At 39.4% G+C, this 14,464-nt stretch overlaps 1 protein-coding gene across 2 annotated transcripts in view; it reads right to left on the bottom strand.

Moving 5' to 3' along the window:
- Window positions 1-2,874: 2,874 nt before the first annotated feature.
- Window positions 2,875-14,464, bottom strand: part of adcy8 (adenylate cyclase 8 (brain)) — a 128,329-nt gene continuing 116,739 nt past the window's right edge. For both annotated transcript variants that reach the window (XM_051953771.1, XM_051953772.1), the window contains 4 exons: window positions 11,214-11,360; window positions 8,546-8,638; window positions 7,490-7,604; window positions 2,875-7,015 (listed from right to left, as the gene is read on the bottom strand). In XM_051953771.1, coding sequence (XP_051809731.1) covers window positions 6,516-7,015; window positions 7,490-7,604; window positions 8,546-8,638; window positions 11,214-11,360 — 855 coding nt within the window. In that variant the 3' untranslated portion in view covers window positions 2,875-6,515. The remainder of the gene's footprint in view (window positions 7,016-7,489; window positions 7,605-8,545; window positions 8,639-11,213; window positions 11,361-14,464) is intronic.

Genomic DNA, 14,464 nt, shown 5'->3' with positions numbered 1-14,464 from the left:
ATAAATAAAGTTATTTAAAACACACTGAGCTGAAATATTCTCCTTTAATCTGAAACAAAAACTGACAGAATTCAGTTTATTCTTCTCTCAGAGTGTAAAAAAGCAAAAATAATTCAACGCAGGCGTGTTTTCAGTGAAAAAGTAATCAGTTAAAAGATGGTTTTTATTGGACTTCAGGTGAATTTATGGTTTTAATTTTCTTTCCTTTAAGCTTTAATTCACTTCCTGTTTGACATTTTGCAGGAAATCTGGCAGATTTAAGCAGAAATGAGGCGTTAAAGGATTAGAAACTGTTGTTGAGCTGCTTCTTCAGCTGAAAGTGAGGCGCTGCAGGACTCCAGCTGGGTTCTACTGACACCTCGTGGAGGTTTCCGATCACTGCAGGACGTCAGGAAGAAATCAGTAAACAAGCCAGAGGATTCATGAATTAAACATGTTTCTATCTGTTCTTACACGATATTTGCAGCTTATAGAGCCAAATAATCTGATTAGAAAGCAATACAAGTCTTTAATCTATCAAAATTAACCGAGAAACAACAGAAATGTGTCCAAAAATCAGATTTATTTCAGCCGTTCTTCACATTTTTACCTTCATTTTTCTCAAAATTTTGGAATAATAGCAAAAATAAATAAATAAATAAATAAAAAATAAGAAAAAAACACGAGAGGGGAAATTTGTGATTCATTTTAGCAATGAAATCTCAGTTTAGTCCATAAAGTCAATCATTTCTGTTATATTTTCTCATAATAATACTTTCTATTTCATTAATATTGTTGTATGTATTAATTAAAGTAATAAATATAATCGTATGATAATAATAATAATATTATAATAGTGCTTATTTTGTATAGCACTTTTCATGACAGAAATTGCAACACAAAGTGTTTTACAGATTAAAAATGATATTAGATTATTAGAATTATTAGAAAAAATAAATACATTATATAAATAGATATCTAAATATTATATATGAACATCAAATAAATAGTAATTTAAGCTATAAAAATACATTATAAATATGTAGCTAAACATAATGTTAGTATTACCATAATACTAAATCATAATATTTTGTTATGTTTAGGAGAAAACGTCACTGAAGCTGCTTCCTAATGATCAGATTGAATCTAAATCTGCATTAAATCTGAATTATCGACGTTTATTTGCAACATTTTAGTGGATTTTCTGCAACTTTGTTCAGTTTCTTCATTTTCTTCCATGTGAGGCTGTTTCAGGTGATAAAATGAATTTATGAGCACAGAAATATGGATTTTAAAAAACATATTCAGGAGGAAAATATTCACATTTCAAAACATCTCATTCATGAATTTAATTTTTAAAAAAGTTCAGTTGCTAAAACAGGAGAAACGTCGGCTGCTGGAGGTCGTAATGGATCAAAATTAGATCAGAAATTAAACATCATAACTAGAAATACATTTTTAAAAATGGACAAAATTCTACTTGTAGTGAACCAATGTCATTAGTAGGAATGTTAAATAAGAAAAACAAACCTGGAAGTATGTAAAAACAATGAAGGAATGACGGTAAACAGTTTTCAGCTGTAATTTATTTTTTATTCAGTATTATTTCACTGATTTTGTAAAACTTGTAAAACAAATCCAGAAAAAAGTATCAATGTTTCAGCCCAAAATCATAAATAATGTCAAAATTAAAAATGTGCGTAATCTGTTCCTTTACAACAGTTTTACTGTAATTAAATCACAAAAATGTCATTTTTTTAATTTTTTTTGCTGATTTTTTTAAAGATTAAGGATTTCTGATCTGTTGACAGATATTATCTCATAAAAATCACAGCAAATAAATATTAATCGACATCCATCCATCCATCCTCTATACACCGCTTTATCCTCACTAGGGTCATGGGGGGTGCTGGAGCCTATCCCAGCTGACTTGAGCGAAGGCAGGGGACACCCTGGACAGGTCACCAGTCTGTCACAGGGCTACATATACAGACACACAATCACACTCACATTCACACCTACGGACAATTTAGAGTAACCAATTAACCTCAGCATGTTTTTGGACTGTGGGAGGAAGCCGGAGTACTTGGAGAAAACCCACGCATGCACAGGGAGAACATGCAAACTCCATGCAGAAAGATCCCAGGCCGGGATTTGAACCGGGGATCTTCTTACTGCAAGGCCAAAGTGCTAACCACTTACTCCACTGTGCAGCCCATTAATCGACATATTGACTGTAAATAAATAAAAACTGTCTAAATAACTGCTAAAAATAACATTTTCTTACAGATATTTTCTGTTATTAAGGATTTCTGATCAGTTATATTACAGATATTACCTCATAAAATCCCACAAAATAAATATTAATCTATATATTGACTAAAAACATTTAAATGATGGCTGTAAAAAACATTATATGACTAACTATTGAGTTGTCTTGCCTGACTGATAATAACTGGTGTTAAAATGCAGCGCCAGCGAACAGATGAAGCAGATAATGAACCTCCAGATGGTTCAGGATCCTCCACGTGTCTGGATTCATCTCCTCAGTGATTCATCAGAACATTTTAGATTCAACTCTTCCTGTATCAGCTAAAAATCTAAGCAGACTTTTTGATAAAAACATCTGTTTTTGTACTAAAATGCATGAAAATAGTGAAATAATTGACTCTACTGAACACTGATGCCTCATTTATTTCTGTTGTGGTTCAGGAACGCCAACTCACCGTTCAGGAACGCTGACTCACTGATTTCAAAGACTTGTGATTCATTGTAATTTAATATAAAAGCAACACAAGTCCTTCAAGTCATTTAAAGATTATAGATATCTCCAAACTTTGAGCTTCATTTTCTGAACATCTCAAATGACCAAAAATAAAGCAAGCGGACACATGGTTTGTATAAAAAATTAGACCCCTTTTTATTGTGTTCTCATATATAAAAGAAATACAAAAAAGAAACATCGACACCGGGCGAGGGTCAGGGCGGGTCAGGGTCTCCGGGTTCTGGACAGGGGACGGATCGGCGGCCGGGCGACATGATAAAAGGGGAAACAACAGGAGGAACGTTGGACAGTCTGGATCAGTCGGACAGACATCGAACAGGCGAGGACGGATCGAAACAGAACACAAATTCTGTCCGGTTCCTCCCCCAATATCCTCCAACGAGGACCTTCAGTTCTACAAACATTCATCCGGAGCCGTGGAAATCACCTCATGGGTTGAGTTAAACCACAGTGGGAGGAGCCAGAGAGGGAAAGAACAGTTTTAAACATGACATTCATGATGTTCAAAGATCCGCAGGTTGGTTTATTACAGTTAGAAGTTAGCCTCGCCCAGTTAGCCCCACAACAAACAATCTGAAAATCCTCCAAAAACACGTACACAGGGACCAGATGTTCTTGGTTGTTGGGCTGAAGATGCTCCGTGGAGTTTTCTTGTAAACAAAGTTTCTGTTTACATTCAGCGTTTCTCACCAGAATGCCTCAAGTGTAGGGATGTCCCGACGGAACCTCAAAGATCGAGGCTAAAGGGAGGACCCGATGCCAGGGAAGTGGATTTTAAATAATTTCCCCAATCAGAAACATAGCTATTTTTGTCAACACACACCTAAAAATGCGACACATTTCGCTGCTGTTCTAACATTGTCTGAATCAGTCGCTGTTGGAGGTCATTAACCACCACACAAGTCTTTGTCATAGTGCCCGTTGCTCGCTAAACCCCCACAATGCTCGCTGCTTGTTCATATGATCGCTGCTAGTCTCTGCAGTATTAACCAGTACAGGGGGTCCTCAACTTACATCGATTTTCGGAACTCCGGAGAAAACGAAAACAAAGTCGTTAAGTGCGTCACGATATCAATCAATTCTTCATAAAAGTCATGAATACCAGCAAATTTCATGCATGAGTCATTTTACAAGACAATAACAGAATATGTTGACCTGTTTTTACAACTTGATCTACTTGATCACGTCTGGGAGCCGTAATGAAGAGCAAAAAGTTAGTGAATGTAGCACAATCCAAGGTGGTCATATAGCTCTGTGTGACGACATATTCATCCACTCTGCTCACCAACTAGTTCCACATAACCAATTCTGACGTCACGACAACACCGAATATCGTAAACTGAGAACCCCCTGTCAACAGGTACTACAGCTGACGTACAACACATGTTCTAACATGCATGCCCTTCTCCTCTATGCCTTATCGGCTAATATTAACTATCAGCTGAATTAGTTGAATAACAGATGATCACAAACATCCCTACAGGACTTAGTTAAAATGTCCGCAGTGTGGAAATATCTTTAATTGAAAAATGAATGCAGTCCACTTGTAAGATCTGGTATGCAAAGCATTTGCTAGGTGGTAGGAAAGCAGCATTCAATATGACTGGTGTTAATTCTCTCGGATAACCCTACACCAGAGCAACACGAGGAGAAAGCTCCTCCAGATAGCAACAAAAGCAAAAAGGTTACTGGGAGGGTAACTGAAATCATGACTTTTATGAGCAGCCTGTCAATGTGACAGGAAGTGCAGGTTTTTACCATCTTTCAGAGCTTGTGGAGCTACAGTACATCCTACTTTCTACCACCACGTTTACTTTCTACCACCACGTTCACTTTCTACCACTACATTCACCTTCTAGCACTACATTTACCTTCCAGCACTACATTTACCTTCCAGCACTACATTTACCTTCTACCACTACATTTACTCTCTAATGGTACATTTACCTGCTAATTACACATTTCAGACAGCGAGCTACAGGAACTTTACAAAAAGGTTCATGACCAAGAATTTTTTTCTGTTATATTTGCTTATTTTAATATCTTTAAGGTACCTGAAGTGTGTTTATTCTGGGTAAATGGTATCAGATTGGGACTCGGCATCCCTGGTTTGGACTAGATTGGACAAAAGACCTGATCGGGACATCCCTAATTTTGTGCATCCTTGAGGTCTTACAAACCTGTAGAACATTTGTAAAGTTGACGTTTGGAACCTGCTCGGTTGTTGCATGAGTGCATATTTACCAGAAGTCTTCTTCTTTTCCTTTGAGGACAATGTCTTTCTTTCTGCATTACTGTCACCTTCGTCAAGTTTTCCATCACCTGCATACACGTGTGTCTGAGAACAAAAAAGAAAGGGAACCCACCCCAGTACAGCGTCGGCCCGTGGTGCTGGTTGTGCTGAAAGACTGTACCAGGTACCTGAAAAGCTGGAACATGTTTCTTTGAGTTGCATAAAATACAGGGATGCTGTAGATGAACCAAAACTTTACGACCACCCAGAAAAGATGCAGACAATGCTGATTATCTTCCATCGGCGGTGCATGTTTTTAAGAGTAAATAGACTAGTAGGTCAGTAAGTATCTTCATTAGCCTGGAGTTCAGTGGAAGTTCCTGACGTGGCCCAGAAGACGTCCTGGATACAGGACTGTTGGCCAGATGACTCCTTCTTGCCCAAACCCTTTGTCCAGAAGCCTTATTTGTGTTGAGTAAAGTAAGTGAACAGTTATTCATTGTATAGAAAGTGTTGGAAACAGTTATAAAGATCTGAGCAAATTTGCCAGACTGCTGGGTTGGAGCATCTGTCGAGTACCTACCGACAACAATCTAAGGAGATATGAACCATGAACCAGCAGCAGGGGCTTGAGGTTCTACTGGAACAAGCCAGATCTGTAGCCACTAAAATGTTCATTTAACAGGACTGAAGAGATCTGCTGCTGTTCCAGATACAACGGGGAACCTTCAGAGGTCTTTAGGAGTCCAGATCTCTGTGTTGTTGGTGCTGTTTTGGTGGTAATGAAGAACCAGCAGCACAGAAATGGTCATAATGTTTTGGTTCATCGTGTATGTGTGGCTGTTGTTAAGATAAAGTATTTTTCCTATCCCTGACATGCCAGATTCTGCTATTTGCAACATATAAACTGGAATTTGTGGAAACAAGCGATTTCATGTCCTGTTAACTTTGCTATTTCTCAATTGCCAAAAAAATTCCAAACTTGAGAATGTCAGAGGACGCCACCATGTCGTCGGTGTGCAAGCAGTGGTTACAAACTGACTTTTGGGAGTTGTGAACATCATCTTGTCTGCAAAGTTCTACAACCAGAACGATCCTTAAAACTCTTGATAAAACCAAACCCAGAAGTAGATCTCATTTTGCCCTAACAAGGAGTGTTCCTCGTATTCATGGTGTTGGAGGTCAACATGAAGTTTCATCTGTCTTATCCACACCTGGTGCCATTTTTGTTGGGAACCAATCCTGGCTCTAGTTTGCCTTCAGTGTTCTTCCTGATTTCTTGAAACTGGCCATTATTAAGCACAACATGAAACCTGCTTGAGTTAATGAATTGACTGAAACCAGTCGATGCTTCTGGAAAGTTGAAGCTAAACCTGAAACAGCCCCTGAACACGCTAGAAAACGGTCGTTCCTGAGCTTCGCCCACTGAGGTATAACTCAACCACTGGGACTATTTTTGCCCGATGACCAGCTCTGCCTCCGACAATTCTGAGCAGAACCAAAATTCCAGTCTGCCCTTCAGGACAGCTCAGTCTTATCAGCTGCTTCGGCGTGATGGCCGCCTCCCACCTCGGAGCCACCGGGCGCTAACAACGTCCTCCGGTTGTAGTGGTGGTGGCCCTTCATGATGCCCGAGTTGTTGTTTTCGTTGAGGATCTGCTTTTGCTTCTGCCGGTTGAGTGACTGCACCAATCCGAGCACCACGGTGGCCAGCGAGTACTGGCCAGTCATCTTCCTCGGCTGCAGGATGAGTGGGTTGGGCTGCACCCGGCCCAGCAGGAAGTGTGTTCGGATCTTGCCCTCCTGCTCGCTGATGCCCTTCACGTAGATCTCACCGCGGTACTCGAAGGTGAAGCCGCGCTCCTTCAGGATCAGGTAGGTCTCCTCGGGCACCTGGATCTTGCCGCTGACGCCGGTGCTGTCCATCCGGCTCGCCAGGTTCACTGTCTTCCCCCAGATGTCGTACTGAGGCTTCTTGGCGCCGATCACACCTGCGACGACCGAGCCGTGAGCCATACCTGCCGGAGACACACAGGAGATCAGCTGTTAGCGAGGTGGTCGGTCCTCGGAGAAGTTTGGTTTCCATCTTGTTCATACAGATCAGAAATTATTAAAAACATTTACATTTTAGCTTTTAAAGGGAGAGAAAAGGTTTCAGCTAACTTGATTCTTTGAGTTGCTTTATGCAACTTTTTTTTCTAAATATAGAAATGAATGGCGGCTGCAATCCATTTAGCTGCTTCAGTTTTGAAGTCATTTTACTAGTAGTAGTTAAAATCATCCTTTCTGTTCCTATATTGACATGTAGAGCTCATGTATAATACTAAAGCTTTGGCACAGGAAGAAAACAAGCTTTTATAGGTTTCTAATAACCACCTCAACACAGCTGTGTTATTGATAACGCATGAAAACATGTTATAGCCAAAGTCTCTTTTGCTTGCAAAATAGGAACAAAAAGAAACTCAGCTAAAGACCAAACATGCAGCTCTCACCGATCCTCAGCTCGAAGTTGTTGAACGAGTGCTTGTTGATCTCCTGGATGCTCTCGTTGAGGGCGATGGCGAAGTCGGCCAACGCACACAGGTGACCCCATTTATCTTCACATTGCTGTGGGAGCAGAAGAAAGTGAGTCATTCGAACGTCAGGGTTTTTCTGACGTCAGGACCAGACGGAGGGCAGCAGTTCAAAGATCCGACTGGAAAAAACTACTGAAGAGACTCGAACTGTTGAACCTTTCAGTGTTTTCCACTCTGGAGCCTTCATTCACACATTACTCACGTACAAGTGTGTTCCTCAAGGTGTATTTCTACTAATTACACTGATTTATTGAGTCATTTTCAGCCGACTGTGAGGCTGAAAAGGATTTTGAAGTCCAGTAAGTCTCCAGAAGTGACAGTGAATCATTTTGCATTTTTCTTAAAGTGTTCTTGTAATGAGTTGTGTGAACAAAGGTGGAACATTCTGGCTGCAATGTTCTGAGGATGCTTTGGGGATGTTCTTGAGGAAATGCATTAAAGAACAAACAACTTTCGATGCAACATCTGGAAAACACTTTAAGAAGAACTTTTGGGAACATCTTGAGACTTCACACTGTCGTTAAAAAGAACATTCTGGAAACTAAAAGATTGAAGACGACGACTTTACAGGCACAAATAGATCTGAGAACTCATTAAAATGAGACGTCAAAAGACAAAACACAACACCAAGAAAACTACTGTCCCTTTAGAGATCTACTTATCAGTTGTGTCTTTAGCTGCTCTCAGAACGGTAATAAGATCAGTTTGGGTGGTTGATAAATCGACAATATGCTCCGTCAATAAGGAAAATATGCAGTTAGTGCTGATTAATGACCAGAAGTTGGTGTCTGAAGAAACGATGACGTAAAACATGACAGTGGAGCAAAACGTTGGAACGTCAGCAGCATTAACTGTAACTATAGTAAGTCCAAGCCTAAGTTCTGGAACAATGTGAAATTACTTCTTATCTGCAGGATCTAAACGGTCCATCGCCTGGACTGATGTGTTCTAATAAAATCTAGAGGTTCTCACCTGTTTTTCGGGCGACAGACCAGAAACTGCCATGTAGGTGCTGCCGATCGTCTTGATCTTCTCGATGTCCTGGAACCTGTCCTCGCCGAGCAGCTAGGACAAAAAACAAGAGAAATTCTGGACATCAGTAAGAGTGGCTATTAGTCAACCTATTGAAACTCTTGCGTTTATTAGTATATTTTATTTGTCGGGTGAAAGAAACGCGTCTTTGAGGCCCTAAAAATACTCGAAAACTTGTGAAAATTTGGTATTTTAGTTTCTGATTCTTTTGTTCAGATATCACATGAATAGATTGATGTTAAATACCTTGCTTGACAGTTTCGGCGAACACTCTTGCCAGCTCGCTTTTGAGCTATTGTGAAAATTTGCACACACATCCCCACTGGAAAATTTCAAACATTTAGTACGACCAGTAAGTGTGAGCTAGACCTGTGAAATTTGTTAGGCATAAGTAGGTCGTCAAGACACACAAAACTGTAATTGACAGTCGGCCATTTTGAATTATGTCTCATATTTTGGACAATTTTGGGTAATTTTTAGAGCTTTTATTCAAACAAGGTAAATTTGGCCAGGATGTACACCAGGCACTGGTGATCACAGTTTATCAAAATGCTCCACAGCAGTCTGAGGGCGTGGAAATGGCGGCTGGTGGACTTTTGACATTTCGCCACGAAACAGGAAGTGCTGTATATATATATACCCCTATAAATGCTCCAATCTGCCTCAAACTTTACATGTATGATCAGAGCCCAGCCCTCATTAGATATGTTGGCCAAAATACACTCTCAGTTGCAGCGCCACTTGGTGGACATGCTTGGATTCCCTGACCAGCGAGGATGTGAGGACCCAACCAACGCTGCTTGCAGCTTTAATTAGTAGAATTGTTCTAATCTCAGAAATCTGAGATTAAAAGCTTTGATGATTTTAATCTGATTTTATGACTCGTTGTGCCTTCAGAAGGAGAAAATAAAAGTGTGTTTTGAAGAAAAGCTGAAGGATTTGTCTTCAGGCAGCAGAAAGTTCAGCTGCAGTCGTTCTCTTTCTGCTCTTATCTGCAGAACTTTGACGTTTTCTGTCAGAAACTTCCAGACGTCCACAGGGAACCAAAACCTGCAGCAGAACTACACCAGAACTTTTAATCTTTATTCTGAGGTTTAAAATCTGTGCTAGTCTTCACCTGAATCACTGTTTATGTGCAGAATCTGAATCTGAGCAGTTTAATAAAAACAGGTGTCATCATAAACAATCATTTAAATATAAAATAGAAAGTTGAGCTGGATTCAAACTCGTTTTTTTTGTCATTTCTATCCATTAAAGTCGTGTTTTTAACATCCAGCTTTAATTTCCTTTTACAAATTCTTTACAAAAGATCAAATGTAATATTCAATTCACCACCTGCTTCCTTTCCAGGTTATTTAAAATGAATTTTATGATTAATTATGAAAAGAAGTTTTTAAGTCCTAAATTTATGAATCAGGTTGATTTCATGAAGTTTCCTCATCTTGAATTTAGTTCTAGAAGTTTAAATTTAAATTACACACAATTAAAAGTTGATGAAACATTATTTTATGAACCATTAAAATATGATTTTACAGCTTGTAAGGTTAAAATCAGTAAATCCTAATGTCTATTCTGCAGTTCTACGTTTGTTAAGCCCTTTACAAGTCTAAATTTCTCTCATCTTTACGTTTTTACTTTGTAATTTTTTAAAATCTCATTCATAAAGAACAACTTCTGCAAGTTCATTTGGCATGATATTGTTTTTTTTACTTGCATTTTTTCCTCATTTTTGAGAATGTTTTTTTGTCATTTTCCTGAAATTATGCAGTCATTTTCAAGCCCGGAACTCTTGGTTCTCTTCATTAGTTCATTATTAGGCTCATTAATAAATAAAGCAGTATTTATTTATTCTGTCTCTTGTTGTCTTCTAATGTACTATTCAATGCAAGTTCACGAGGAACGAACCAAAGATCTGACAGGAAAACTTGACAAAGAAAAACTAAGATTTTTTTTTGGAAAAATGCAAGTTTTCCATTTTAACTTCTCTCTGCCTAGAGTTCAGCTGAAAAATCCAGAATTTTTTGTCACCTGACTGTTGGTCTGAGCTGAGCCACTGATAACTTCCTGTTTGTGTCGAGGAGCGCTGAATTTCTAGTTTTTTTATAGAATCCCAATAGTTCACATGGTTAATTTTTTATTATTCTTTAATGAGACAAAAATGATTTTGATAAAATATCACATTTTTGAGCTTCGATTTGGTTCATTTTTTCCAGCTGAACCAGGCGTGATTAGTTCAGGAGGCATTTAATTATTGGAAATCTGATGATTTGTTGTATTTCTACAGTTTTTAGTGCTGATAAATGTTGTAATTTAGTTAGTTTTGATTTATTTTCCTTTATGGTGACACCAACAATCCAGCTAACAGGAAGCTTTATCGCCTCCTTCATCATAAAGGAGAAATGAGCATAAATCTAATATCTGGAGTGTTTTTTTTAAGTAGAAATACTCATAACATGGTGTATTTGCAGCGCCGGGTCCCCGTGGATCCTTCTGAAGTAAAAGCTGCCCGCCCGTCGTTCCTACCGTCGCATTAATGAGCTCTGAAGTGTTCAGTGGAATCTAATCAGAAAGTTGGTGGCGTGGGCGCTCTTCAGAGTCGGCCGCTCACCTCGTCGAAGTCAGCGATGATCTCGTTGAGGAGCCGGAGGCACTCGACTCCCTGGTTGTTCATCTCCGTCTGGGAGTAGAAGTCTGCGAAGCCCGGGATGGAGGCGAACATGACGCCCACGGCATCGTAGGACTGAGAGTACAGCTCCTGAGGGAAACATCACAGAGAAACACGATAATGAGAGGAAAAAACACAACATACTTCACTGGTTTAATGTTCATTTACGAATTATATGAAGACAAAGATGTTCAAAAATAAGTGTCCAACGGGAAAGTTTTTAATGATTGTCAGCATGACAAGGTAAATGTAGTATTAAAGGCTAAATGTAGTATCAGAATGTAAATGTAGCATTAGAGGGTAAATATGAGCCTAGCATCGCTAGACCCAGCTCTGAAGACACAAGGGTCTAGGCACGCTCGACAGGGTGGGAGGCGGGCTAAAAGGTTGTCTTTCAAATCGCTCTGCAGCAATTGGGTAGGTATACAACCAATCAGTGCAACGAATAGGCTCCTAGAGCGCCGGAAATCAGAGGATGCGGTAGTTCGGTGAAGCCTTATTTATACAGTCAATGGGTGAAGCTCAAGTATATTACAGACATGTTAACAGAAAGATTATTCAGAGTCGGTGCTAATGGAGCTCAACGACTGTTGTCGTTTTTGTTGTCGACCCTGGCAGAGAATTAAATTCGTTGCCGTGGGTTATCTAGCGCGGCTAGACTAGTTGTTTCCGGTTGTTTCTGTCAGAATCGTCGCGCCTCTGTCGTCACTTAGTTACGCCCGCCTTCTGACTCTACACTTCATGGTGATTCGTCGGCCAGTTTTAGGAGCATCCAACTTCGAAGCTTATGGAGGGTAACTAGACCCACCCTGGCAGAGAATTAAATTTGTTGCCGTGGGTTGTCTAGCGCGGCTAGGCTAGGTAAATGTAGTATTAAAGGGTAAATGTAGTGTTAGAGGGTAAATGTAGTGTTAGAGGGTAAATGTAGGATTAGAGGGTAAATGTAGTGTTAGAGGGTAAATGTAGTGTTAGAGGGTAAATGTAGTGTTAGAGGGTAAATGTAGTGTTAGAGGGTAAATGTAGTGTTAGAGGTTAAATGTAGTGTTAGAGGGTAAATGTAGTATTACAGGGTAAATGTAGTGTTAGAGGGTAAATGTAGTACTAGAGGGTAAATGTAGTGTTAGAGGTTAAATGTAGTGTTAGAGGGTAAATGTAGTATTAAAGGGTAAATGTAGTGTTAGAGGGTAAATGTAGTGTTAGAGGGTAAATGTAGTATTAAAGGGTAAATGTAGTGTTAGAGGGTAAATGTAGTGTTAGAGGGTAAATGTAGGATTAGAGGGTAAATGTAGTGTTAGAGGGTAAATGTAGTGTTAGAGGTTAAATGTAGTATTAGAGGGTAAATGTAGTGTTAGAGGGTAAATGTAGTGTTAGAGGGTAAATGTAGTGTTAGAGGGTAAATGTAGTGTTAGAGGTTAAATGTAGTGTTAGAGGGTAAATGTAGTGTTAGAGGGTAAATGTAGTGTTAGAGGGTAAATGTAGCATTAGAGGGTAAATGTAGTGTTAGAGGGTAAATGTAGTGTTAGAGGGTAAATGTAGTGTTAGAGGGTAAATGTAGTATTAGAGGGTAAATGTAGTGTTAGAGGGTAAATGTAGTATTAGAGGGTAAATGTAGCATTAGAGGGTAAATGTAGTGTTAGAGGGTAAATGTAGTATTAGAGGGTAAATGTAGCATTAGAGGGTAAATGTAGTGTTAGAGGGTAAATGTAGTATGATTAATTCCTTTTAAAAAAATGAAAAAAATCTTGCCTTACTCAGACTGGAAAGACAATACAAATACTTAACTATATACACACGTGGACAAAATTGTTGGTACCCCTCAGTTAAAGAAGGAAAAACCCACAATTCTCACTGAAATCACTTGAAACTCACAAAAGTAACAATAAATAAAAATTTATTGAAAATTAAATAATCAAAAACAGCCATTACTTTTGAATTGTTGATTAACATAATTATTTAGAAAAACAAACTAATGAAACAGGCCTGGACAAAAATGATGGTACCTCTATAAAAGATTGAAAACTATTTGACCAGAGTGACATGATTAACTCAGGTGTGTCATTTAATTGACATCACAGGTGTTTCCAAACTCATAATCAGTCAGTCTGCCTATTTAAAGGGAGACAAGTAGTCACCCTGCTGTTTGATGCAAAGGTGTGTACCACACTGAACATGGACAACAGAAAGCGAAGGAGAGAATTGTCCCAGGACATCCGAAAAAAAATGATAGACAAACATCTTAAAGGTAAAGGCTATAAGACCATCTCTAAACAGCTTGAAGTTCCTGTGACAACAGTGGCTCATATTATTCAGAAGTTCAAGACCCACGGGACAGTAGCCAACCTCCCTGGACGTGGCCGCAAGAGGAAAATTGATGACAAATTGAAGAGACGGATCGTTGGAATTGTATCCAAAGAGCCCAGAGCAACCTCCAAAGAAATTAAAGGTGAACTCCAAGGCCAAGGTACATCAGTGTCAGATCGCACCATTCGTCGTTGTTTGAGCCAAAGTGGACTTCATGGGAGACGACCAAGGAGGACACCACTGCTGAAAAAAACTCATAAAAAAGCCAGACTGGAATTTGCAAAAATGCATGTTGACAAGCCACAAAGCTTCTGGGAAAATGTCCTTTGGACAGATGAGACCAAACTGGAGCTTTTTGGTAAGGCACATCAACTCTATGTTCATAGACTCAAAAACCAAGCATACGAAGAAAAGAACACTGTCCCTACGGTGAAACATGGAGGAGGCTCAGTAATGTTTTGGGGCTGCTTTGCTGCATCTGGCACAGGGTGTCTTGAAAGTGTGCAAGGTACGATGAAATCTGAAGACTATCAAGGCATTCTGGAGAGAAATGTGCTGCCTAGTGTCAGAAAGCTTGGTCTCAGTCGCAGGTCATGGGTCTTCCAACAGGACAACGATCCAAAACACACAGCCAAAAACACCCAAGAATGGCTGAGAGAAAAGCGTTGGACTATTCTAAAGTGGCCTTCTATGAGCCCAGATCTGAATCCCATTGAACATATGTGGAAGGAGCTGAAACATGCCATTTGGAGAAGACACCCATCAAACCTGAGACAACTGGAGCTGTTTGCTCATGAGGAGTGGGCCAAAATACCTGTTGACAGCTGCAGAACGCTCATTGACAAATACAGAAATCGTTTAATTGCAGTGATTGCCTCAAAAGGTTGTGCAAC

The sequence above is a fragment of the Acanthochromis polyacanthus genome, chromosome 9 (genome assembly GCF_021347895.1).
Source record: "Acanthochromis polyacanthus isolate Apoly-LR-REF ecotype Palm Island chromosome 9, KAUST_Apoly_ChrSc, whole genome shotgun sequence".
Taxonomy (NCBI): domain Eukaryota; kingdom Metazoa; phylum Chordata; class Actinopteri; family Pomacentridae; genus Acanthochromis; species Acanthochromis polyacanthus.
The sequence above is the reverse complement of the archived record's forward strand: the minus strand, read 5'-3'. Positions and strand labels throughout refer to the sequence as shown.